Source organism: Crocodylus porosus, unplaced genomic scaffold (assembly GCF_001723895.1).
Source record: "Crocodylus porosus isolate Cpor-Errol unplaced genomic scaffold, CroPor_comp1, whole genome shotgun sequence".
Taxonomy (NCBI): Eukaryota; Metazoa; Chordata; order Crocodylia; family Crocodylidae; genus Crocodylus; species Crocodylus porosus.
The window spans coordinates 48881172-48906184 of record NW_017728909.1 but is presented as its reverse complement, the minus strand read 5'-3'; the positions used below and the strand labels follow the sequence as shown (position 1 = coordinate 48906184).

Here is a 25013-nt window from a genome sequence, read left to right as displayed (position 1 = left end):
GGCAATTATTTCAGTTGGAAGGCTGCTTAACAAGTTTTGGTGAGCTGTTGAGGGCCGCATGGGTGGCCCTGCCCCTTGACAGTTGCCCCACCCTCTGGTCACCATATTGAGACTGCAAATCCTGCCCCCTAACCCCTGACTTTTGCTACCAGAAGTCCCCTTTGCCCCTCAGAAATACTCCTTTTGGGAAGTGGGGGGGTTGCCATCTTAGAACCAGAAAAAAACCAAATCATATACTAAAAGTCAAACACCTACTAAAACATTTAAATTTTATTACAAAAAATATTTGTCGTGATTTGTGTTTGTGTACTGTATATAGAAAGGATTGCATAATAACTAAAAAATTAAGTCTCAATCTTTTATATTGTGTGTGTGTGGGGGGGGTGTACGGTGGGGTAGGGGGGTTGTGAGGGGTTATGGCTATGTGGGGGGCATAGGGTATGTTGGGCTGTGTGTATATATGGGGAGGTTGTGGGGGCAGGGTGTGGGTGTGTGAGGTTTATGGGGTGTTAGGGATGGTGGGGGGTGTGGGGACTCCCCACACACTTCCCTACATGGTACACAGCTTCTCCTGCCAGGAGCAGCAGCAAGCGGGGGCACTTAGGGAGCTTGTGTCTGGTGTAGGCACTGGCGCCTGGCAGGGTGTGGCTCCAGCCAGCACTGCGTACAGGGCAGCAAGGAGCACAAACTGCCCGACTGTCTCTATCATGGGGGTTCTGTGCCACATGCCTGCAGCTCCCACACTTGCATGTGGGGAAGCCCCACGCTGGACTCCATGGGGTAGCAGGGGGCAGGTATCCTGCCACTCCCAGTGGAGTCTAGGGACAGGGAAGGCAGCTGGCTCTAGTGTGGGGCTTCCCCCAGTGTGAGTATCGGAGTTGCAGGTGCACAGCCCCGCAATAGAAGCAGCAGCAGGAGCCAGCTGGGAACTGCAGGGGCTGGGTTGGCTCCTGCTGCATTCTGTGGTCCCAGCATTGCAGCTGGCAACCGCGCCGCGCAGCACAGAGCCGGCCAGGCACCTACCGGCAGTCCATGATTCCCAATTGCAATAGTGGGACTGCAGAACACAGCAGGAGCCAACCTGGCCCCTGTGGCTCCCAGCTGGCTCCTGCTGCCACTGCCCCTGACCCCCGGGGTCCTGAGCTCCTGCTGCCACTGCTGCCATTTCCCTGCTGCTTCCCTTCTTTCCCCGCCTGTCACCACTGCTCCCTCCCCTTGCCTTGCACTGTCACAGCTGCATGGCTGGGACTGCATGGCACAGCAGGAGCCAGCTGGGAACCACATGGTGCTGGCTGGGCCAGGCTGGCTCCTGCTTCCCCCTCCTCCCCCCCAGCCCATTCTTATCTGGCTCTCCACTGTCCAATGGAGGGAGGCAGGGAACAGCTCTAGGGTCCCAGGCCAGAAGCCTCTGCTAGGCAGAAGCTATTTTGGCTGGAGACTGGGGGACTGGGGTTGGGAGGGGGGGCAAGCAGGCCTTGCTGCTGCTGCCACTGGGCCCTGCCACTGACTTCTCCTGGGTTCTGCTGCTGCGGGCACCATGTCATCTTTGACAGGCAGTCGGGGCAGATAAATATTAATTTTCTAAATTTTTAGGATTTAGGCCTTAAAATATTAATTTTCTAAATTTTTAGGATTTAGGCCTTAAAATATTAATTTTCTAAATTTTTAGGATTTAGGCCTTAAAATATTAATTTTCTAAATTTTCAGGCCTGCGGGTCAGATAGAATGGCCTGGCAGGCCAGATTTGACCCGCAGGCCATATTTTGACCGGTCCTGTTAAAGACAGATGAGAAGTCAAACATTAAAAATTAAGTTTCAGTGCCTGGTTCAACATTAAATCCGTATAATCTTCAGAGCCAGGTAACAGAAGCCACAGAGCCAGGTAACAGGAGCCAGAAGCCACAATAGAAGTAGTCAAAGGAAGAGCCAGTACTGCTTTTAGTTACTGGGGTAGCAGCTCCTCCATGTCTACCAGTGGGAGGGGTAAGCTGTTCCATAATTACTGGGAGTTCTGATAGGTCTTAATGGGTGTATCTACATGTGCAATTAATTTGAAGTAGGCTTATTGCACAGTAAAAATACTACACAGTAAGCCTACTGGGGAGCATGTCTACATGAGCTCCCTCTTTGGAGCAGATTTGCTCCCAATGGGAGCTGCCTGGAGAGGGTTGCTCCCACACTGCTCTGCCCCCCTGCAGCAGCCAGGGGAGTTCCCCCTGGATGCTAGCTTAGGTGCTGTCAGAGAGGGGTCGTGATGTACACAGGGCAGGAGTGCTGCCGCTGCAGAGCTCTCCCACCCTACGCACATGGGGACAAACTCTGTGCCCAGGAGGGTTTCCCAATAGCTGACCAGGACCTGTACCTGTCTAGGGCTCTGGGCTGTGCATCTCCCCTGCAGCTGTTTCCAAGCCCTGTGCCCTGATCAGGCAATGAGGGCAGGGGGCTGGAAAGAGTCCCCTCCCCTGTAGCTCTTTCCCAGCCCTATGCCTCGATCAGTGCTAGCTGCTCCCCCAGTGGGACAGCTCACAGTTGCCCCTGGCTTGGTGGGGATACCCTGCCTACCTGGGGGCTCGCTGTTAGTTGCCCCACTTTTAGCTCCCCCATCCTGGCACTGATCAGCTCCCCACTCCTATGTCGAGGCAGGGGGCAGCAATGTACTTGATCCCTGTGCTAATTGGCTCCCGGTTCCGATAGTGGAGCCAGGGCTTGGAACCTGCCTGTTGCTGGGGCAGAGGGACAATGTCCTGGCTTGGCTCCATGCTCAGAGCCCACCCCAACAACAGGCAGCTCCCAGGGGAGGGGATTGTTCTCTGTTGCCTGGGCTGGCCGGGAGCATAGTTGCTCCCTGTTGGCCATCTACATGTAGGCTACTGTGCAGTCAATACCGTGAAGTTAATTTAATACCTGCACTTGCAGGTAGCAGATTACCCCACAGTTTCCTAGTTTCATAGTTAGTAGGGTCGGAAGGGACCTGAGCAGGTCATCAAGTCCGACCCCCTGCCATGGCAGGAAAGAATACTGGGGTCAAACAACCCCAGCAAGGTGACTGTCTAGCCTCGTCTTAAAAACCCCCAGGGTAGGAGCCAGTACAACTTCGCTTGGAAGTTGGTTCCAGATCCTAGCCACCCTGACAATGAAGTAGCACCTCCTGATGTCTAATCTGAATTTATCCTCTGCCAGCTTCTGACCGTTATTTCTGGTCACTCCTGGTAGTGCTCGGGGAAACAGGAACTTCCCCAATGCCTGCTGGTCCCCTCTGACTAGTTTGCAACAGGCCACTAGATTCCCCCTCAGCCTTCTCTTGTGGAACAGGTTCAGGTCCCATAGCCTTTCCTTGTAGGGCCTGCTCTGCTGCCCCCTGATCATGTGAGTGGCCCTCCTCTGGACCCTCTCCATGTTGTCCACATCCCTCTTGAAGTGCGGTGCCCAGAACTGGACACACTACTCCAGCTGCGGCCTGACCAGTGCCGCATAGAGGGGGAGGATCACCTCCTTGGACCTGCTCGAGATGCATCTGTGGATGCATGACAAGGTGCGGTTGGCCTTCCTGACTGCATCCCCACACTGCCAGCCCATGTTCATCTTGGCATCAATGATGACTCCAAGATCCTTTTCTGCCTCTGTACTGATGAGAAGGGAGTTCCCCAGCCTGTAGCTATGCTGCTGGTTCTTCCTCCCCAGATGGATCACCTTGCAGTTGTCAGTGTTGAAACCCATCCTGTTCTCATCCGCCCACCCCTGTAACCTGTCTAGGTCCGATTGTAGCCTATTCCTTCCTTCTAGTGTGCCCACATCCCCCCACATCTTAGTGTCATCAGCAAATTTGAACAGGGTGCTATTTACCCCCTCGTCCAAGTCACCGATGAAGATGTTGACTTAATTGACTGTGCAATAAGTATCAGCACATGTAGACAGTGATGCTTTACTGTGCAATTAGTCAAGTGCGTGTTAAAGCATCTCATGTAGATGCGCCCAATGGGTCTGGATTAGATGGGGTGTCAGCACTGTTTCTGTGCTCTATCCCCATTCAAACGAAGCTGGCTTGGATTGTCACTGTCCCCTCCCATATCCTGAGATTTAAGTATTTTTTCTCTATCTGGAAAGAGCTGAAGAGGAGGTGACAGGAAGACAGGAAGTGTTCTTAGGTGCCTATTGTTTCTTTGTAGGAAGCATGGGATGCTCCAGTTGACCTTTCCTCTTCCATTCCCTTTGAAATTCTTTATCGTGCATTCAGACAGACCAGAAAGAGCCCCCCTTTAGTCAGGATATTGGGTAACTTGTTGATTACACTCACAGGTACTCTAATAAAATGCCATTACTAAGGAAGGCAAAGTTATCCCCCTATGAATGGAGAATGACTTGGCAAATGTAGGCTTCTAGAAGCTCCTACAGGCCCTTGTTTTTTTCTCTAATGCAGCATGATCTGTCCATATGATGAGGCTTTTGCAAGCTGTAAATTCCTCGGCTCTCAATGTGACTCTATAAAAATGGGCTAATTATGATTTTGAATGGAGTTGGGAACCAGAGTGCCAAAGGTATCTATTAGGTAACTGTAGAATAGCTGGAGAGTTAAAGTGCCTTGCAATTTAATCACTGAGTCTTCTAATTAGAGGTTGATCTCTTTCAGCCCCTAACGTCAATATGTGGAAAATATCCAGAATAATTGTGTCTAAGGCAGCTGTGCTTGGTGCAACTTCACCCACAGAAAAGGACAGGGAAAATAAACCAGTAAAGTCATCAAAACATTCTCTCGGCCTTCAACTGGCAGTAGCAGAGATGGACCCAGATAGATTAAGCAGTGTTTTCTGGCCAGAATTAAAATTGTATTTCCCAATCTGCTTGTGTAGCTGTAGTAAACATTAATTATTACCTCCTGTTAGCCTGTGTGCTTTCAGTCTGCAGCAGATCTGCCCCACACTATCAAGTAGCCCAGTGTCTTAAGACAGGAGAGGTGAGCATTGCATCAGGTCCATAACATATTCTGATCTCTGCCTTATCAACCCCCTGAAATCTAAAATATCCTATCTGTCAAGTGGCAGTGAACTGAACGGATTCATTTCATCCAGAGCAGAGGGCCTCACAGGAGCTCTGAAGCCATCAAATCATGGTGGAAACATGTTCTTTTGAAAATGTAAATGATAGGGTTCCATGGACAAAGAGGTGTGCCTGTCTTCTTTGGCTGGCCATCATTCTGAGATTCATTGTCTATTCTTGCAGCAAGGAAAAACTGCACTGGCTGTGGCATCCAGAAGCAACCATGCCCTTATTGTAGATATGGTCATTAAAGCTGAAAGGTTTTACACCAGAAAACAGGTAAGAAATAGGTCTACCTCACCCAGGGGGACTGTAGCTGGAAAACTGGATTCTAGCCTGTTTTAAAACCCCTTCTATCTCAGCTGGTTTCCTCCTTGCAGGTTACAAGGAGTTCTTTGAGAAACAAGCATAGGGTTGGAGATCAGGAAGTCCCGAGTACCAACTGAGGTGTTGCAAAGCCATAGGCAAATTAATTAACTTCACTTTGCTACTCTAGGCACTAAACCTGGAGCTAATCGAGGGAAACAATGTCCAGTTTATGCCATGAACTCCCAGGTGTGTAATTCATCCTTGCATGGAAATGTGTGTCAGATCCTGACTGACCCTTCTGCCCTTTTGCTACAGCAAAGTCAGAGTTTTAATCACAGAGAGTGTGAGAGTCCCTTTTCTGCTGAAATCAGCCTGAGAGCATCCTCTCATCCTTGGCTGGATCAGGCAAAAGTTCCCATTCTGTTAAATTTACCTTAATAATTAAACACAACAAAGAGATCAGGGAAGGGAGGGAAGAAGGACTCTGAAGTAAGGGCATGCTCAGTATGACTTTCCATTTTGTAACATGTTCTTCCACCCTAACTTATCATTTAGATTTTAACATGAGCTGCTTTGTTGTGGCTGTCCTTGTGTAGTTATGAAATAGGAAGTGCTCATATCTGTATCCTGCACCAAAAAAGAGGATGGCTGTTAAGGCTTTTGGTTACTATACAGAGTCAACTATTCTGTGTATCTGTGTATATGTATTACAGAGAGAGGCCCAGACAGCAACCTTTGGCTTTAGGCTTCTGAAAAAGGGGTGTTTGGGGATGGGTTTCTGAGGGAAGCACATTCTTGGAGACATGCTGGAAAACTCAGATCCATCTGTAAGTAGAAGTGGAGCTTCTGAGTACAGGGCTGCTCAGGTCTCTGGGTTGTTGCTGAAATCATTTATAATCCTATGTTAGTTTTATTATTTATCTCACTGACTCTTTTGGTATGGAGAAGGCATGAAGAACCCACTGTTAAAACACACTCATTAGAAAAGGTTGAAATCATGTTCAAATGGCCACATGTCATTTTTCCAGGTGAAGTCATAGTCATATATAAGTATGAGAAACTCAGTGAACTTGGTAAAGATTTTGGATATGCACTGCAGTTGTAAAAGCCCCAAACTATCTGGAATTCACAAAGGAAATTTACTCTCAGGCTGATACTAGTGCCTCCTGTTTGACAGAGCAAATTTTCTACTTCTTCTGTAATAATCAAGCAGCCAGCAGAAGATTTTTATTTGTTCATCACTTGAGGTACACAGGTGCAGTGCCGTTGAATTCAGCAGCATGGTGCTCTGTTTAAGCCAACAGGGAATTTCCGAGGTAGTCAGTGCCTGAGCTGGAATTGGTTCTAGCTGATGTTTTGTTCCAGCTGCTCTGAAAATTAATGCTCTTCCCCTGTCCCCAGTCCTCTTCCCCGTGAAAAAAATCCCAATTCAAAAATAACAAGTATTACTGAGATGCAGGTCAGTTAACATACCTGTCTTGCTCTCCTCCACTGACAAGCCTTCTTACAATTTGGCATCTCTTATCCAATGAGGCATTTCCCCTTGCCTACCATGGGAGAGGGAGGAGGAGGAGAAAGGGACATTTTGGGAACAATTCAGCCATTTGTAGGCTGGACTCCTCTGCCATTTTTTAATTTTCTTGTTCCTGAGAAGCTGACTTTCCATGCTAGTTCCCTGTGGGGGTAAATATGGGAAAGTAGCAAGCTCAGAAAAATTACTTACACTGAAGCACATGGGAATATTGAGTCTGGAACAGCAACTGGACCTACAAACCACTCTTCAAGAGCAGGGGATACACTACAGTGCACAGAGACCAAAGGAATAACTCACAGGTGGTAAGTTATGGGGAATATTGTGGAGGTGCAGGGGCTCCTCCACAATACACAAAGTGGGTAGGGACCTCCACAGAACTCAAGAGGAGCTGAAACTTTTATAGATGTAATACATCTAAAGTAAACCTACTTCACTTCATGATGCACTCCCAATATGCACACCCTATCATATACCACAGGGACATCCACCCTTTTGTAAGCTTCCCTGGTTCTTTCTGGTTTTTTGGAAATACAGATGCAGAAAGGAATTCAGTTGATCTATTTAAGGACAGCTCTGAAATCATGTCACTGTCTTATTTCTGCCTGTCCTGGTTCAGCTACTAAAGAAATAAATACCTTGTCTCTCCTTCCAACTTCCTGATATTAGCAGCTTCCAAGAACAGGGGTGCACAACTCACTTTGAGGGCCACTTGCAGGGGACACTTTCCAATGGAGAGCTGCCACCAATGGGATCTACTCTGACTGGATTGAAGCACATTGGCAGGGGGCCTGCATGTGCAGATATATGGGCAGATTAACTGAATTGCCATGTATCGAGGACACATGACCAGCTGATTTGCTTTTCAAATCCTTTTTTATTTAATAAAGAGTGGTGAGGACCATTGGGGTCACTATAGCGATCCATATGAGTGCATGCCTGGTTAGCCAAACATCCACCAGGAGACATGGGAGGGATTTCCTCAGTGCAGGGAGATGGACTAAATGACGGGCCCTTTCAGCCTTCTTTCATTCTTTAAAATTCAATTTTGTAGGAAACTCAGGAAGGTAAGTAAGAATTTTAAATTATATTCTAGTGAAAAACATGCCCATGAACTGTGCAGCTTGTGTGCATCTGATCTGAGATGGTTCAGGTAGAGTCGCCAGATATATTACTGTTCCTTTCATCTTAGAGGGCAGTTGGAGGTGAAACCATTTATTCCTGGAGAAAATATGACAACTCTGATAGTAGCAGGTCATACTCCTACCCTTTTGCTATGCTTTACTTAGCTGCCTGAGGGAAAGAAAAGATGTTTAAGCTGATGGGGTTTTGGAACAGTTTAAGAGATGTTGGGAAATGAAAACCAAGCACTTTTACCCCATTACCTGTAGCTAAATATCTCAATACAGGTGGACACAGTCCTTGGACCAGCATCAGTGTTACCACTATGGAACATAAACTGATAGGAAGTAAACAAAATGTAGTTTCAATGTTCTGAATTCTGGAACATTTGAACCATTATTATAGAATAACATTTCTGAGTAAATTAGAATGACGTAAGCTTCTAAACCTTACTTTAAACTGCAGGCAATGAAATCTGCCTTGGAGGAATGTTTTATAATGTGCCTAGTGAAGTTGCATTACTGAACCATGATAGTTTTTAGGGAAGGTGCTTTTGGAGTAAGCAACACATTTGCAGGTCTCTGGGTTTATTTGAATGCAGGCTTTTTGCTTACTGTTTCTGAAGTGTGGGATGCTAATACTTACCTTCCTGGCCAACTGTTCTGTAGTTTAAAATATGCATCCTGTATCACTGCAGCAGCTCGGAGTTTTAGTTTTAGAGGGTGAGTGAAATACATCTATTCTGTAAACAAATACCATCAAAAATGAATATTAGAGGAGGAGAGGCTCTACATGAGGCAACAGCATAGTTATAACCCGCCACAAATGCCACTGTAGCCGGGGTGAAGCACAGCTACAGGATTTGGTATGAAAATACATCCAGACAGGCCCCTACATTTCAAAGGTCACCACTTTTGCTGATAAGAGTAATATGGTTATGGCTAAATCACATAAAATGTTTTTGCTAGTGTGATGAATAAAAATAAGCTATGATTTGATGGATTTAAGCACCTGCTTATCATTTCTACTCATCACGGGTATAAGCACATGCTTAGATGTTTTGCTGAACTAGGGCCTTACTATGTGTTTAAAGATCCAGGACTCATACTTCATGTGGTCAGGATTTTAACTTTGGTTTGTTGCTGCCCTGGTCCTGGTCCTAATCCAGGACTAGCCATGCAGTCAGGGCTCAAAGGGACTTTACTTTGTTCTAACATCATCATTTGGCAGCTCAGAGATGGTGAATGCCATGCTGTAGTTAAGTCGCTGCTGCATTATCTAACAAGTGCCCTCTCCAGTGAATCTGAACTGCTGGTAGCAATAGTGGGAAATTTTAGATAACTGTACACCTGCAGAGACTTCCTCAGCCTCATGAAGGGTTTTTAAACCTGAACGCTTGCTATAACTTTTCCAACTATTTAAGTTTGTCTAATAAAAGATATCATATTTACCCAAAGAACTTGTCTGCCTGTGTCCTGAGGCCAACACGGCTACAACCTACAACCCAGTAGCTATTGAGTGTAGGAGTTAGAGATACAGCCTCTGAATCAGAACTTCGAGCTTAAATGCTGGAGGCTACAAGTAACAGGGAAACAGTGAAAAAGCGCTGGTCAGACCCAGTTCACTGTCCCTTTCAATATCATCTGCCTGCCTGTGTGACCCAAGATACGAGGGGGGATACTGTCTGCCCCAGTCAATGGCAATTCTTATGTTCATATGTTAATAATAAGAAAATTACCTAGTGCTGCCAAGATATGGCAAAGCACACAGCCCAATACTGTTTAGTTGCCAAAGATAAATGTCCTAAGCATAATTTTGGAATCTGTCATTAAAAAACTGCAGTTTATCTGAAACTTGGTTTTTATTTTATAGGAGCATTTTGGAAGTACTGAGGAATCATCAGATTTTCTTCTGTCCTTTAAGCAAGACCACAGCATGCAGACCAAGCAAATCCGTTCCTCCCTCTGGAATCTGGCTTACAATCAGTTAAAGCCACAGGAATGGAAAAAGCTGGCCCTGTTCTGGCAGTTCACAGATGAGCAAATTAAAGCTATTGAAGAACAGTGGACAGGTAATGATAGGCACTCAATGTATACAGGTAGGACATATATAGATTAGGTCAAAATATTGTGTCTTGATTAGGTATCCATGTTGTAGCTGTTTTGGTCTAGAGGCAAATCAGAACTCATGGCAAAGGTGATATCTTTTATTAATCCAACTAGATAGCTGCAAAAAAATCTTTATTTGCAAGCTTTTGGGCACAGAATTTTCATTTCCACCTAGGAGAAATTTTACAATCTTTGCACTCTCCTATGCCTGAAGAAAGGTGCCTGTGCCCTAAAGCTTGCAAATAAAGATTTTTTTTTTTTGAAAATATTTAGTTGGTCTAATACAATATACCACCTCTGCCACAAGTTCTGATTCCTTGTGTCTTGATTAGGCCACTTAACTTATGAGGAAGTCACGAGTATGTATTTTCCCCTGGTCAAACAGTGACATTTCACTTGAGTCAAGTCAGCATTATTTTCTTTGTGATTTAAAAAAATTGTGAAGTCCAAACACACTTCAAATTAACATCTCGCACTTGCTTCATAATCCTCAGGAATTCTTGCCAGCTTTAGGGATGAGTGATTGCAGTTAGCTTTGAGAACTCAGTATTTCCATGTATTTCACTTTTGTTACTTGCCCTATGATGCCTTTCCACAAGTTAAACATGAAAGGAACAAATTCAATTTTCGATTCATTAAATCCTGATTTTTTTCCACCAGCTTTGGGGTAAAACTGCCATTTCACCTTTGGAAGTCTTAGTTTCTAGGTTAGAAAGCAAATGAAAAAGTGAATGCCTGAAGGTGGTTTTTAAAGGAAAATCCCTATTTGTAAAGCAAATGTGCTATAAGGGTATTTTGCCTCCAGCCTGTTGCACAGATATGTATTTTGTGTATGGCTTAGGAAAAAAGAGCTATAAGGAACATGGACACCGAATGCTGCTTATCTGGTTACACGGAGTGTTGCTGGCTCATCAGAATCCGGTCAAACATATATTTGAAGATCTGGTGAATGCAGGATTTCCACATCTAGCGGGTAAGATTTTTCTGGTATGCAGAGCAGAGTGAAGCAGCTTTCAGAAGAAACTGCTGCTATTCTGAAGCACCAAGCTATGTTAGAAGAGAGGTGATGACTGCAGGCCTGCAAAAGAAGCATGGCTGCCCACCGGGTCTGCAGCTCTGGATATTTGGCTGATCAAGGGAAGAGACACCTGTGCCTATGAAGAGACGAATCCCTCCCTCCCAGCTTAATCATACAAAAACTCCAGTTTCATCCCAGTGTTCATGGTCAGGCCTCTGTTGGTTCAGTTGGAGACCTGGTGAGAAGCAGTGCCTGTCTCAGCATTTCCCACCCCTGCCCTTTTTTTTTTTTTTTTTTTTTTCAGAAAAGATCAGAGCTGAAAGCAGCATTGATATGGATTCCCGAACATGTGTAATTTCCTGACTTCAACAGAAGAGAGCACACACCATGGAATTGTTTGCTATTTGTGAATACTGTTTCTAGAAAGATTATAGTTAAAAAATGTAACTTGCCTGCTTTAAGTCTACAAAAGATTTTTCTTCAAGCTCTCAAAACTTACCTGCCAGAAATAATTCTCAGGTTAGTTTCTTTGTTTAATTCCACACACTGTCATTTTCTGACAGTTGTAAGTATACAGTTAATTTACTGTTTTTGGAGAGTGGTTGGTTGTTAGAATTAACAGGTCTGAGAAAAAACACACATGCTACAATTTCTGTACCCAACTTACATCACAGCAGTAATTCCATATTGGAACTATGCAGTTAAGCTACTCTGTGCTTGATAAGAAATAAAAAGCATATTTTGTAGCTTAAGGAAGTGATGTTTAATAAGTCAGGATTGTGTAGATAAATATTAAACACATCCATAAATAGGCTAGCACCTGGCCTAATTCAGTTCATTATACTGCCCACAAGAATCTGATCAGAGTTTTCTGTCTGACGCTGGCTTTTTCTTGTTTAAACTTGGGGTATGGTTTTTGGTGGATGTTTATTTGGTGTGTGTGTCCAGCACTGAAAATGCTAATTTTCTTAGCATGGACAAAGCCACAGTAAACACTAGCCTAGTCTGGCCAACAGACATTTCAGAAAAGCTACCCTGATTGCCTAGATAAACTACTAATTAAATTTAACCAAGGCTAATCCTAGCACAGCAAAATACAAGAGGCACCTTGACTACACTGTAGATGGGTGCAAATTCATCATTAAATTTATTCCCATCATGAGGCACCCTATAATAGTAGCCTTAAAACTATAACTTCTGACTTAATTAGTGTTTTTCACACAGAAAAGAACTGTTAAAGGACCAGTAGTTTTTTCTGTCTTGTAAAAAGAAAACAATCAAACTTGGCTAAATATTCATTCCCAAATAAGCAAATATATGCTGTCATTTTTTCTGTCTATCAAGGCAGTACTGAACATTTAACAGCATTCATTCCATTTGCTGCTTGAGGAGTACGGAGAGGAATTCCTGTTTCTTGAGCATAACTGTTTCCTGGGTGAAGCTGGTAAACTGAACTCTATTTTTTCCGGCCTTCTGAAGTCTTGGGTCCAATTCTGTCCTGCATTACAACATGAGCTTAAGCAATGCTGGTTTGAAAAAGGGAAAACTGCTTGGGAGCTGATGATTAAAGAATATTTGTGTAATGCATTGTGTGTCACTCTCACTAAAACTGCCGGCCTACCATTCTCTTAGGGTTGTGCCCTGCAAACAAAGGGTCTTTGTAGGGTTAGCAGATAATTGAAACCAGATTAGGTGACTTGCTTCATCTCTCACTCCAAGCAATTGGGGGAATTTAAATTGGGGGTGTTAAAAAAATCCCATCAGACTAATATCTGTTTGGATCTTTTATTAAAAACTATATAACAAATTCCTTAAATAAGAATACAGCTATAACAGGTTCTCTCAAACAGGCATACTTTGCAATTTGAGAACTGTATTTCAAAAGTTAATTTAACAGTTTTGAAGAAAAAACATCAGCATGAGCAGATTTGCAGTACAGTTTTGAATAGGTAAAAACATGATTGGCCATGTGATAGCAACCTGGAAACAATGGGGAATAGCTTTAAACTGAGACTTGGCAAAACCCTCTGCCTGTTGGAAAGGATACACACATTTCAAAGCATTAACTTAATCAACAACCTTTATCGACTGAACATGAGGATGAGACTGGCTATGGGGCATTCGTCCACCCTGTCCTGTAGGTCTCACAGTGGTGGCACTAGAGGCATGATGGAGAGTTCGAGGGTATTTAGCAGCAGTGGCTTGGGATATGGTTTGCTGAAGGGGAGGAAAAAGATACATCAGAACTAAGAAAAGTGCTCACAGCAACAGTTTCCCCATTGTATTAGCTGGAACATCATGATCTGCACCTTAGAACTGGTAATGATTTAGAAGAAAGAAGTGGCATCTGTGTCTAACTCCCTGACATCCACCACCATCTATATTTTAATTCTTTTTAAAAACACAATTTCAGTGTTTGATCTCATAAAAGCTCAGGGTGCCTAATTCAGGCCTCTTGCTTATTTTTTTTTCCTTTGGGTCTCTGAAAGTTTGACTGTAGCTCTAATTAATTATAGCAACACTGCTTTGAAGTTAAGATCACTTTTAAATAAAGCCACCCACTAAAGACATACCAAGAAATCTTACCAAGCAACTGCCCTCAGACAAGGTGGTGGTTACATTTTCATTGTAGGCAGATGGTCTCTCTGCAGCAATAAGTAGCAGTCAATCCCTTTTTAATCAAACTAACACCATTCCTGACAGCTTCTCTCCATTGCCAACAATTAATTCAAATCAGAAAAATACAATTCAGGCTAGCTGACTCTGCACCAGGCATTTACTGCCAAGTGCACATGAGTAGGAAGGTATGTAGGGAAAGGGAGGCCTAAAAAACAGCCCCTGGGCCAGAGAACTGCAATGGAACCGATGGCTTCTTTTTTCAAGTTCTGGGACAGAGCAAAAATGTACAAGTGTCTTAAAAAAAAAAATTTCTTCTCACAAACCTCCCCTTTTTCTCCCCCCTGCTCCCAGCTCCCTTTCCAAGTTGCAGGCATCTTGAAGTTACAAGAGAGACTCTCTAGCACAATAGCCAAAGTGACTAGTCACATCCAAATTCAGTCACTTTCATTAAGAAAAATTAAGCACACACGCCAGGTTACAAGTCCCCTGCTGCCCCTTAACGAAACTGAACCCCACTTACTCTGAACCTGAATATTTCCTAAAATCCAACAGAAAGTATGTCAGGAAGATCTGGTAGACTGAAGAGGATGGAAACGCAGAGCTGAGGATCCTTCACTGCAAACACTCAGCCCCTAAGCATGTCTATTTAGACCAAGAGAGCAAAAGTACTGGCGCTGATCAGATTTATGGCAGTACTGATCAAGGGGACGAAAGAATGACCTTTCTGATTATCTGGGCCAAAATCACAGAGAACTTTTAGCCAAAAAAGCTGGATCTCCTGCATCCACTCAAAGCAAAAAAGAGCTCTTACCCTGACAGTAGCCAGCCTAATCAGCTCAAGAAATGACACAGGCCAACTCATATCTTTCAGCTAATTAGGCCACAGCACAAATGCTTCTTCTCAGAATATATCATTTATTTGAAACTTAATTAACATATTCACTGTCCCACAACATACTGCATAAAAGTTTGCATAGTAGAAAGAGGAAAGAATGAATCAACTGCAACAAATAGCAGGTTTAATTATTGCTTTGTTTTGTTGTCATGCAAGCAAGATGGTAGCTCGGGAGATTGTCACTAAGACAAGGGATGCACGAGCAAAGCATATCAATCACTCCATCTTATTTTTATACCTTTGGCCAGTCACACTTCTCACCATTAAAATTAAGTCGGTATACAAGTTTTGTCTATCAAGTGACTGACAGAAATAATTTCCAAAGTTATTGCATATACTGAATGATGGAGAAAGGGGACAGTAGAAGACATAAGGAACCAAAAAGGACTTGCTTCCACAGCTCTGAACATGGCTGTTCACTAAGTGAAGGTGTTAGGGTGGAGCAGAAGGGGAGGCATTTACTTCCTTCCCTCATTTTGATGCAAGTTTTAATTCCAGTGCCCACCTAGCATCAAGAGTGCTTCTTATTTATTCTAACAGCCCTTCAGCAAATGACCTCTGTCCTGAGGAGTTTTTAATCTTCTTGCAGGCAGGAGGTAGGGTAAAGGTCCATTTCACTTACCTGAGTTACTGGATGATGCTTTTCTACAACGACTGAACTCATGGGTGGTGAGACTCCCATTACAGCTAAGCTACTAATTCTGTTCTTTTGCCCCAAATCAGGCCGGCCTGTGATTCGAGCAGTGATTGTTCTTCCTGCTTTCTGTTGAGCAGAAGTCACTACTCTTGCCATGGGCTATAAACAAACAAGACAGTAGTTGGCAGAAGTATAATGTTTACAATGTGCCTGTACAGCTGCTTAGGCTTATTAGCTGCATATATGAATAGAACACCCCAGTACTGTCTAACTGAGATTACATACAGTAAGTAGAGCTAAAATTTGATACTTAATTGCAATTAGTTTACCATGGCATTCTGCATCCTACCTAGAGAATATATATTTACTACAAGCAGTGTGAGTACTGTGATGTGGTAAGTGAGCATTGTGCTGAAAAGGAATAAAATCAGCATGAAAGTGGCCTCTTTGTCAGATATTTTGACAAATCTAGCAATCTGTAACAATTCTAGCTTTGCTTTAAGGCTGCAAGCCAGTAACAGCTGTAGGCACCCACATCACCCTGGCAGAGTCCTTGAATCAATAACATGCCAGGCACCAAAAAGCTTACACATGAAAATGAAGTGCTGCCATTTTCCAACCCTTCCCTGGAGACATACCAGCAGATTGCATCAGATGGGAAAAGAAGAGAGGATAGCAGCTAGCGGAGGACGAAAAGCAAAAAGAACAGCTTAGAAACAAATGTGGAGTGGTGGGAAGTGCAGGGGAAGGAATGAGCAGCAAGTGGGAAACAAGACAGCTATTTTTTTAAAGCCTCTCTCAGCAATTAAAAAGTGAATTACTCCTATTGTTCAGTTTATGACTTTCCATTATCTTTACATTCATTCTCTCTCCTTTTTCAACTCCACAATTTTCCCTCTCCCAAAAATACTCTTTCACTATGAAAAAAAAAATCCCTATAAGACGAACTGGAGCAGTTTCTAGCTTTTGCCCAAATCTTCATCTAAATTCTTAGATGATTTCCTCCTCTTCATATTTCTATAACATATCCCCAAAATATCACTCAGAAGTCCTCCAAAATAGATTTTAGGCTGACTGGAAAACCTTGAAAAATGAATCCATTTAATTCTAGTTTGTTACCAGTTTTTGAGCTGAGATGATGCCGGATCCTACAGCTGTACTAGTGACTATTACTGGAGGGTCTGATTCTAATCTGGTCTGAGAAGTACTTGCGTGGCCCAGGTGAGAGGAAAACTGTGAATAAATCAAAAGGTTTATAAAGGAATGAGAAAGAAGTATTGCATTTTTGTTCATATTTAATCCTTTACTGAAAATGCAGTTTGGTTACTCTTCTAATGCTCTTCAAATAATACTGCTGAATGTAGTTTTCTTTACAGATTTCATACTTAGAAAACTAAAAATGAGTCGACTTAAAGTCCGTACACGGTTTTGTTTTTTATTTGTGCAGCTACAGAGTTTGAAGTAATAACTAAGATTACTGTAACTGAAAGCAGTAATGCCAACTGTTTTGTGAAACCATTGCAAGACTCGGGATCAGAGACAACCCGAGCAGGGTGCAGGGTCCGGGGCAAATCAGCCCGCGTGGGGCCCTGCCCCCGGACGCAAGGAGCTGGCAGCAGATTCGACAGCCGGGGGAGGGGGGGTCGGATATGAAGCCAGCAGCTGTACAGTCACCACAGCCACTCCACCCAGCTCCACAGGGCCCTCTAAAGTGCTGAGCTCAGGGCAGTTGCCCAGACTCCCTCTCCCCCACCAGGGGCAGCCCTGCTTGGGATTGCAAAGTTTAAATAACTCTAACTCATGATCTCCTGATCCAACCCTCAGATCACTGGATTTTCCCAGCTGGTAAGTGAAGGGAAAGGGGCAGGGGGGGAGGGAGTAAGGCAATAGCAGGGGCAGGATGAATGGGGCCCTAGGGCCAGGGTGGGTCATCCAGAGGTGGGGGGAGGGGGAGATCCCCACAGCAATCTGCCTCTGCCCCCTGGGGGGGCACGTGACCTCATGTCTTCCTTGGGGGGGTGCACTGCTATGGGGAGCCGTGCTCCTCTCCACCCCTGGATGACCTGCCCAAACCCCAGGGCCCCATTCACCTGTGCCCCTGCTCCTGTCCCACTCCTACCCTTAACATGGGGGCCTGGATCTCCTACACCCCTTCCCTTTCTCTGCACTTATCAGCTGGGTGCTGTCTGTGTCTCAGTCTGCCCCTCACTCCCAAGCCACAGCCCCCCAGTCTTGCTGCTGCTTCTTACTCCTGACCCACAGTACCCCGCATCCTGCCACGGGTTTGGGGAGCCTGACTCTCCAGGCTCCAAGACCCACACACCCACAGTCCTCAACACCTTCACAAATAACCCCCCTACACACTTCAAAAATAGCATCTCATGACTTATGTGCCAATTCAAATTTTACATAGGTAACAAGAAAAACCACAAGAAAATGGAAACCATGACTGTAAAACCATTAAATTTCAGTGGGACTCACAATAGATGTCATTTGACTTTTATTTCATGTTTTGGAAACAACTAATTACTAACTTGACACTATTCTTAGTAGCATTTTTAAACATCACATCACGGCTAAATACAGATGCTCAAGAAGCCCTTGGTAGAAGCGCTCTGCCACACTTTACTTAAACTGCTATAAGTTAGAGCACAAGTGAACTGAACAGATGTTTGCTTTTGGAGAGGGAGGTGTGGAAGCCTCACTGCCTACCTGCACTGGCTACTGGGGGTGCTACCACATGCCTCCCAGGAGGCTGCCAGAGTGGCCCCTTTCCCCAGCCCCTGCCCTCCCACCAGCTGACCATTGTCATCAGCAGCTGGAGGGAGAGAGAGACCCCTCCCCCAGCCAGGTAGCAGCAGGCCACAGGGCCAGGGCTGCTGTGAGGAGAGAGAATCTGGATCCTTTCCCCAACAGCTGGGCAGTCCTTCTGCCCAGTCCACGGGGGGCTGCACTGTGTCCTTGCAGCAGTCCTGGCCAGGCAGTGCTCTGTTGCAGGGCCAGAGCTGCTGTGGGGACACAGAGACCAAACCCCTTTCCCCATATCCCTCTCCAGCTTGGCAGCCATGTGCCATTGAGCTAGGGCTGCTGTGAGGAGAGAGACCCCGGACCCCTACCTGTGCAGCCCCTCTGGCCAGGTTGTGTTGGGAAATGGGGCCAAAGCAGCTGCAGGGAGAGAGACTTCCCTCCTTCCCTTCTCCCAATCCCCAGCAGAACATGGCTCGGAGAAGGGATGTAAAAGGTTAAACAATTAAACATTTTACTGAGAAGTGCAGTGATAACCACTTAGCTTACTGGTTATCCTTTAGCTCAGGGTGGCCACAGTCTGGCAGGGAAGGGAACCCACCCAGTGCACCAGCTGGAAGCAGAAGGCAGGACAGACAGGAGGGGAGGGAGAAGGGGCTATGGAGACTAGTTAATGAGGAAAACAGTGAGCAGCCTAATGACTCAACAACTGAGCCATTAGCTGCTCATTCACAGGTGCTCCCTCCCTCCCAGTGCAGGGCTTCATGTGGGCTGTGTTGTATGGCTTAGCTTGCCTCCTCCTGTCTTCCTCCCAGTCAAAGGGTTCTTGGGAGCCTGTAGCACAGGGGTGGGCAAAATGTGGCTCACCGGATGGATGCAGCCTGCCAGGCCATTCTATCCAGCCCACGGGGCCCCTACAAAATTTAGAAAATTAAAATTTATTTGTGCCTGGCTGCCTGTCATGAGGCCCTCAATGACTTGCCAAAACTCAGTAAGCGGCCCTCCACCTGAAACTGCCTGGCCTTTCTGTAGTGGCTCCCAGCAGCAGCTGTGTCCACTGTTATCATTTGTTTAACTGATATAATTAGAGGAGCTTAAACAAATATTTTTTAAACGATATTTATATCCCTAGCTTACAGCTGGCTGGAGGAAGGAGGTGGGGCTGGGATCAGAGGCTGTCACTGACTTGGGTTGGCCAGGGAGGTGGGACTGGCCTGGTCCTTGGGCAGAGGTCTGCCCAAGGCTAGAGCAGCAGCCCTGTGCAATCTCACTGTACAGGTTAACCCTTGATGGGATCTGGCATAAATGTTCAACAAAGTGCTCTAACAGTGCTTAAGTCTAACACCTCATCCATCAAGGGTTAACTTAGAATGCTTTAAAAATGGTGAATTGTGCTCTAAGAGCTGTGAACGTCTGTTCAGTTATGGCTTTAGAGTGGTTTCTGCATGATTAAAGTGTGATACTTGTAACATCTGTATCTAGCCTATGTTTCTAACAATTAGCTTTTAAACCTTTAACGTTACTTTCTATTTTCTTGCAATAAGTTAAGTTCAGGTATTTCTGCAAAAAAAAAAACTCTCAGCAACTTTTCTCAAAAGATACTTTAGGAAAAAAATTCTGCTCAAGGCTGTAACTTGCTTAACTGGTTTGAAAATTCTAGGAAAAGAAAAAGTTTACTGGAGAATAAAAGGGAAATCAAATGCAACACCATCTAATATCTGACCTTACGTCACTTGGCAACGTGTACATGGCTTGATGCAGATGCTGTATTGTGCTGTGTAGACACACTCTGAACATTCTTGTAATACCTGAGTTATTCTGTGTCCTCACTAAACAACACATGAAGTCTGTTCCTGCTACAATACTTACAATTCCTTCTGTCTGAATGATGGCTGCTGTTGGAGGTGGTAGTGATGGTGGATCAAATTGGGAAGGAGGGAGCCTCCCAGGCGCACTGGAACTAGTATCTTCTCTTCTGCTTACTGCATCTATTATTAGAAACACAAATTCAAGCAATGAGCATGGGACCTAGAAAACCCTAAGGAGAGAGATGAGTCATAGTAAAACCTTACTGTTCCCTTGGGATTTGTGTATAATCTAATTAAAAGGATCAGTCTACTCTTATGCAGATATTCTTCTTGTATTTCTACTCTATTCTCAGAAAGGTGCAAATATCATGACACCAAATTCTCTGTTACACCCACTGTCCCTTTGCTCTTATCATAGTATATGGGGCACAGTGGGGAAAGGTGACATGCTGGAGCTCTGCTACACCAGTATAAGGTCCTTTAGGGAATCTATGTTAGTAGGATAAAAGGCTACTTAACTAACAAGAGACTTGAGCAGCTGTAAGTGCAGGGAGGCATAACTGACTCTCAGTGGCACCATACTCCTGCACTATGGAGCTCAAACCCAGAGAATACACCTGTTCTCTTTTCTAAAGAGGTTTGCCCTTTTCTTTCCACCTGTGCAGTCTTTGTGAAGCAGCTAGGGGCACATTCTCATTTACTTGCTTGCCCTCACCTCTGATTTCTAGGGTGGACTTTCATAGTAGGCAGTGATGTTTTCATCATTCCATAGACTACAGTGACACCGTGTGGTAGTTGTAATTTTGTCACTCAAAGTTTTAGAACAAGGTATACTCACTAGTTTAGTCCCCACTTAAATGCTTTTTTAACCAACCAATGGGAGTAATGCAGTGAGCAGGACATGTCTCCAGTCTCAGGAAAGAAATGAAAACACACACAAAAATTTTTTTTTGCTTTTGCTTGAACATAGGAAGAGCCAATATATACTGTAGGCCCAGTGCATACTACTTATAAACGTAACTTATAAATGTTTTCAGTAGGTTTGGATATTTGACAAGGCAAATAAAGTTCAGTCAACTGACTGGTCAAAATTGTAAAAAATTGCCAATAGGTCCATATAATACACAGAAAAACACAATTTTTCCATTAAAAAGTGTCAAAAATATAAAAATTATATTTCTGTCAAGAAAACTACAAAGGGTAGTTTTTTTGTAAAATCGCTCTAATCTATGATTGGTCAAAAAATATGCAGCCAATTGACTGATCAACTGACAATAATTAACTGGTCAATTAACCGGTTTGCCAACCCTAGTTTTTAGTAATGACATATATGTGCTCTTTCGCTGATGTCATTTTCTTTAAAGACTCTTTTCTCTGTATATATTTACAGTACTGTTTGCAATATTATACAGTAGGGTTTTATATTAGTCCCAACATATCTAAATGTATCTATTAGGGGCATTATGCATTGATAATTTTCCAAAAGTCAAATGAGGAGGCCAAATTCTGCTCAGAAATATGCATCTTCAGTCTCTATTGTCATTGTATGTACACCTAACAGCTGGCTTGGCCCAAAGTCTCTGAGAAGATTTTTTTTAATCCAATCTAAACCTGTCTACCTGAAGATATTTAACATCCTTAATGCTATTGAGCCCCATCAACGGTTTTATTTACAGGTTCTAATGGCCTTTTCCAGGCACTTTCTCCTTAGTATTTTGCCAGAAATTTTGAGTCTTTACATCCATCCTCCTTCCACAAACAATTAATTATCAATAAGTAACTGGGGAGATGTATGGTAAGCTACAGAATCTATAAATTTCCATGCACTACAAAAGCCGAGTTTCTTCATCTATGATGCTTACAATCATGAAACATTAAAAAGATTGTATGTACAGTGTATATTTGATAAATAGAAAACACACTTTATTTTGGGTTCCTTTTTTGAAGAGTGCCCTGGAAAGGCTCAGGATGTGCAGTTTTTAAGTCCCCAGTTCTAAATTGATTTTAGTAGAGAATGTTCTTTAGTTTAATGCCTTGAGTTTGAGTTTGTTTTACCTAACTGAATCCTGCTCGCTAATAAACAAATTTGAGCCTGAATGCTCCCAACATCGTTTTAATTCTGTTTGCTCTGTTGCTGCAGAAGCAGCCACCTGGCGAGTAGGAGGAGCTGAGGTTAAATCCCATTCCCAGAATTCTGTTAACACTGAAGCTTTGGAAGTCAGTGGATGAAATACACTATTAGCTTGTGTTCTAGAAGATGAAAGGTCACAAAATGGAAGCCAGAGAAGTGTTATTTTTCCAAGAGATAGTTTAGTACTGTTACTTTTCACTGAGTTAAGTACTGAAGTACCTGGCAGTGTCCTTGCCATTTATTTTCAAGTTTCACCATTGAAAAATAACTCCATTAAAAATCTACCTGACTAAGAAGATTCCAAAGATTTAAATATATGCTGCTTATCTATATCCTCACTCTGAACAGTAGTAGATATAAAGCGAATTTGCTATCATACATACCCTAGCATGCAAATTGGCCACCTAGTGCACGCTGTGCTCTGGCTACTCAAGAGACTGCTTGCTATAGTGGGTACTCACATTCATTGCACAGCCTCACAGGGTGGTGCAGTCACTCAGGCAGACACTTGTGTTCTACTTCCTCCCCTTCACTATTTTTCTCCCCTTAATTTACTGCATTACATCTACATTTAAAACTTGAGGCTGTTGAGGGATGGATCCTGTCTTCAGATGCTTCTGGACATTTAAATACACCTGCTAACAATTTAGGTTTAATAATTGAAATTATTACTAAGGCTACATCTACCCTACCAATTTCAGCCAGCACAGCTAAACTGGACTGGGGTTTTTAGAGATGCAAATAATACAGCTGTGCCAGCAGAAGCCCCTGATGTAGACTGGCAAAGCTGCACTTTTACTAATGCTGGTAGTTTCACTTCGGGAAGTGGTTTTGCTCTAGCTCTGCCGCTAAAGCTGTACCCATAAGAACAGGAAACTGCCAGTATTGGTATACAGCACTAATGTAGACATAACCTAAGGAACTTTATTGCCCTTGAAGCTCTAAAACAAGTGGAATTAGAAGAGGGAAGGAAAACAGCTGGCTGGGAAAAGAATGGCCACCAAACCATCTATACAGTCTCTTAAAAACTGCAATATGTTGCTGAAGAATCAACCATTAAGGTATTCTTTACTTACACTTCCAAGGGACTCTTAATCATGTATTCACTGTATTTTGAAAGTAAGCAATAAATTGATCCCATAATAAGTATGGTGTTTTCATCCTTGCTATTTAAATCCCCATAATAAAAATGAAAATATTGCTTAAATGAGACCAAATAAGTCCACCCACAGCTACTTGAAGCACTAACCGTGATCTGGCCTACTTTCTTTGCCTTGAAACATGGTCATTGCTTCCAAATTCAGAGCACACACCCCACGCATAAAGGCTTTCTTCATGGTGTCTTCATATTGTTCTCTTTCACTATGCAGTCTCAGGATTTCAGCTTTTGCCTCTTCCAAAGAAGTATTTAGCTATAATAAAAAAAAAACTTTATCTGTGAACACAAGGAAACCCCCCCAAATCCTCAACTAGCTTTCAAAATACCAAATATAGTAAAAGCTCTGTTAACTGGCACCTTACAAGGTGGCATGTTCTATTACCTGGCATGCCGGCTTGTAAAAGTGAAATGGGAAGTGCCCACTGTGGCACTTTCAGTTTCTCCGAGCCCCCACAGCCCAAGGCATAGCATGCTGCACAGGGCCCACCTCCCTGTCCCTTGGGGCCTGCGGGAGGGTCGGCAATGCCACGGACGTGGTGGGAGAAGTGGCGGCTGAACTCCTGTTCGGGCTTCTCAATTAACTGGCATATTTTGTTATCCAGCACCCCCCATTCCCAATGGGTGCCAGATAGCAAAGCTTTTACTGTAGCTCATTTTCTCAATGTAATATTTCCTTACAAAAGTCTGTTGTGCTAGAAAGAAGATAAAACATGTAGTCCCCATAACTAGCGAAAACACCTGATAAGGAGAGAAACCTAGCAACTGCCATACTTAAACAGACTAATTATCTCTGTAGTCTGGGAATCCATCGCCAACCATACCAGAATGCCTATAATACAGTCTAGCAGTACTATAGAATATTTTGGTGGAGCAGGAAAGAGGCAGTAAATATTGCTAGCTAGGGTCAGGAAGAAATCAGTTTAATTTTATCTTCCGATGGCAGCTTTTCTATTGTAACATATAGTTTGCATTGTTATTGGCATGAACAGCCCATTTCTTTAAAAAAACAACTCCAAAACACCCTCTCCCCCCGCCCTTAACTGCATCCACACTGTATCAGACAGCTATCATTTTTACAGCCATCTATAAGGGGATGAGGCTGTCTGCGTTGGTAAGTGACAAACTCAGTTATCCATCCAGAAAGCAGTAGATTAAGATGTTTTTTCCTTTTGTTATATTTCCAAAGTGAAAAGTACTGTATTTTTCAGATAGAATTTTCAAAAACATGAGAGTTATTTAGGAGTGTAAGTCTCATTGACTGTCACACAGAAAGGACTTAGGCTCTTGACACTTTTTAATCAACAGTCCCTCCATATAAGCTGCAGTCTTTAAGTTCTTACATACAAAATGACTACATAGTTGTAACTACTAGGATAGGAGTTAGTAGTTATTTCACTGTGACTGGGGCTGGTTAAATAAATCTGTAACTCTCAGGAGTATGTCTACCCAGCACACTGCAGTATTGTGCAGAGACGCCAGAGCTCTGAACAAGTTAATCTGGATAGTGTCAGCAGTGAAGCTCCACATGAGCTAATCAGTCCTGCAGAAGCAAGGTGTATTCATGTAGGCAGAGTTTCACCCACACAGCTATTGGCTATATTCCTCCAATACCTAGCTCAGGTATCTGCACAGTACTGCACTGTACTGTGGAGACATATGATAAAATTCCAGGGTTTTTAATTTCCTGTCAAACTATAAAACTCTCTTGACAAATAATACTCACATGGATCACCAAAGTATGCTGGCAACCTTTATTTCATCTGAATGAATGTGTGTTAATATGTGTGACTATTTTTAGACTAGGACTTGTACAGGAAAAAAAAAAAATTCAACTTTTAACAGAATAGCAGTTGTAATACCAAAATCTACTGTACAGTGACAAACTGAAAAATAACTG

General features: G+C 43.6%; 2 protein-coding genes across 3 annotated transcripts in view; one reads left to right on the top strand and one right to left on the bottom strand.

Annotated features, from left to right (window-relative positions):
• ANKDD1B (ankyrin repeat and death domain containing 1B) overlaps positions 1-11934 on the top strand; it is a 39015-nt gene extending 27081 nt beyond the window's left edge. For both annotated transcript variants that reach the window (XM_019532228.1, XM_019532227.1), the window contains 4 exons: positions 5218-5313; positions 9869-10067; positions 10946-11077; positions 11427-11934. In XM_019532228.1, the coding sequence (XP_019387773.1) occupies positions 5218-5313; positions 9869-10067; positions 10946-11077; positions 11427-11485 (486 nt within the window). In that variant the 3' untranslated portion in view covers positions 11486-11934. The remainder of the gene's footprint in view (positions 1-5217; positions 5314-9868; positions 10068-10945; positions 11078-11426) is intronic.
• Positions 11935-12891: 957 nt separating this feature from the next.
• The window catches only part of POC5 (POC5 centriolar protein), a 54993-nt gene continuing 42871 nt past the window's right edge, over positions 12892-25013 (bottom strand). The window contains exons 8-12 of the mRNA XM_019532226.1: positions 23207-23369; positions 19888-20006; positions 16393-16506; positions 15259-15432; positions 12892-13339 (exon numbers count right to left, since the gene is read on the bottom strand). Coding sequence (XP_019387771.1) covers positions 13190-13339; positions 15259-15432; positions 16393-16506; positions 19888-20006; positions 23207-23369 — 720 coding nt within the window. The 3' untranslated portion in view covers positions 12892-13189. The remainder of the gene's footprint in view (positions 13340-15258; positions 15433-16392; positions 16507-19887; positions 20007-23206; positions 23370-25013) is intronic.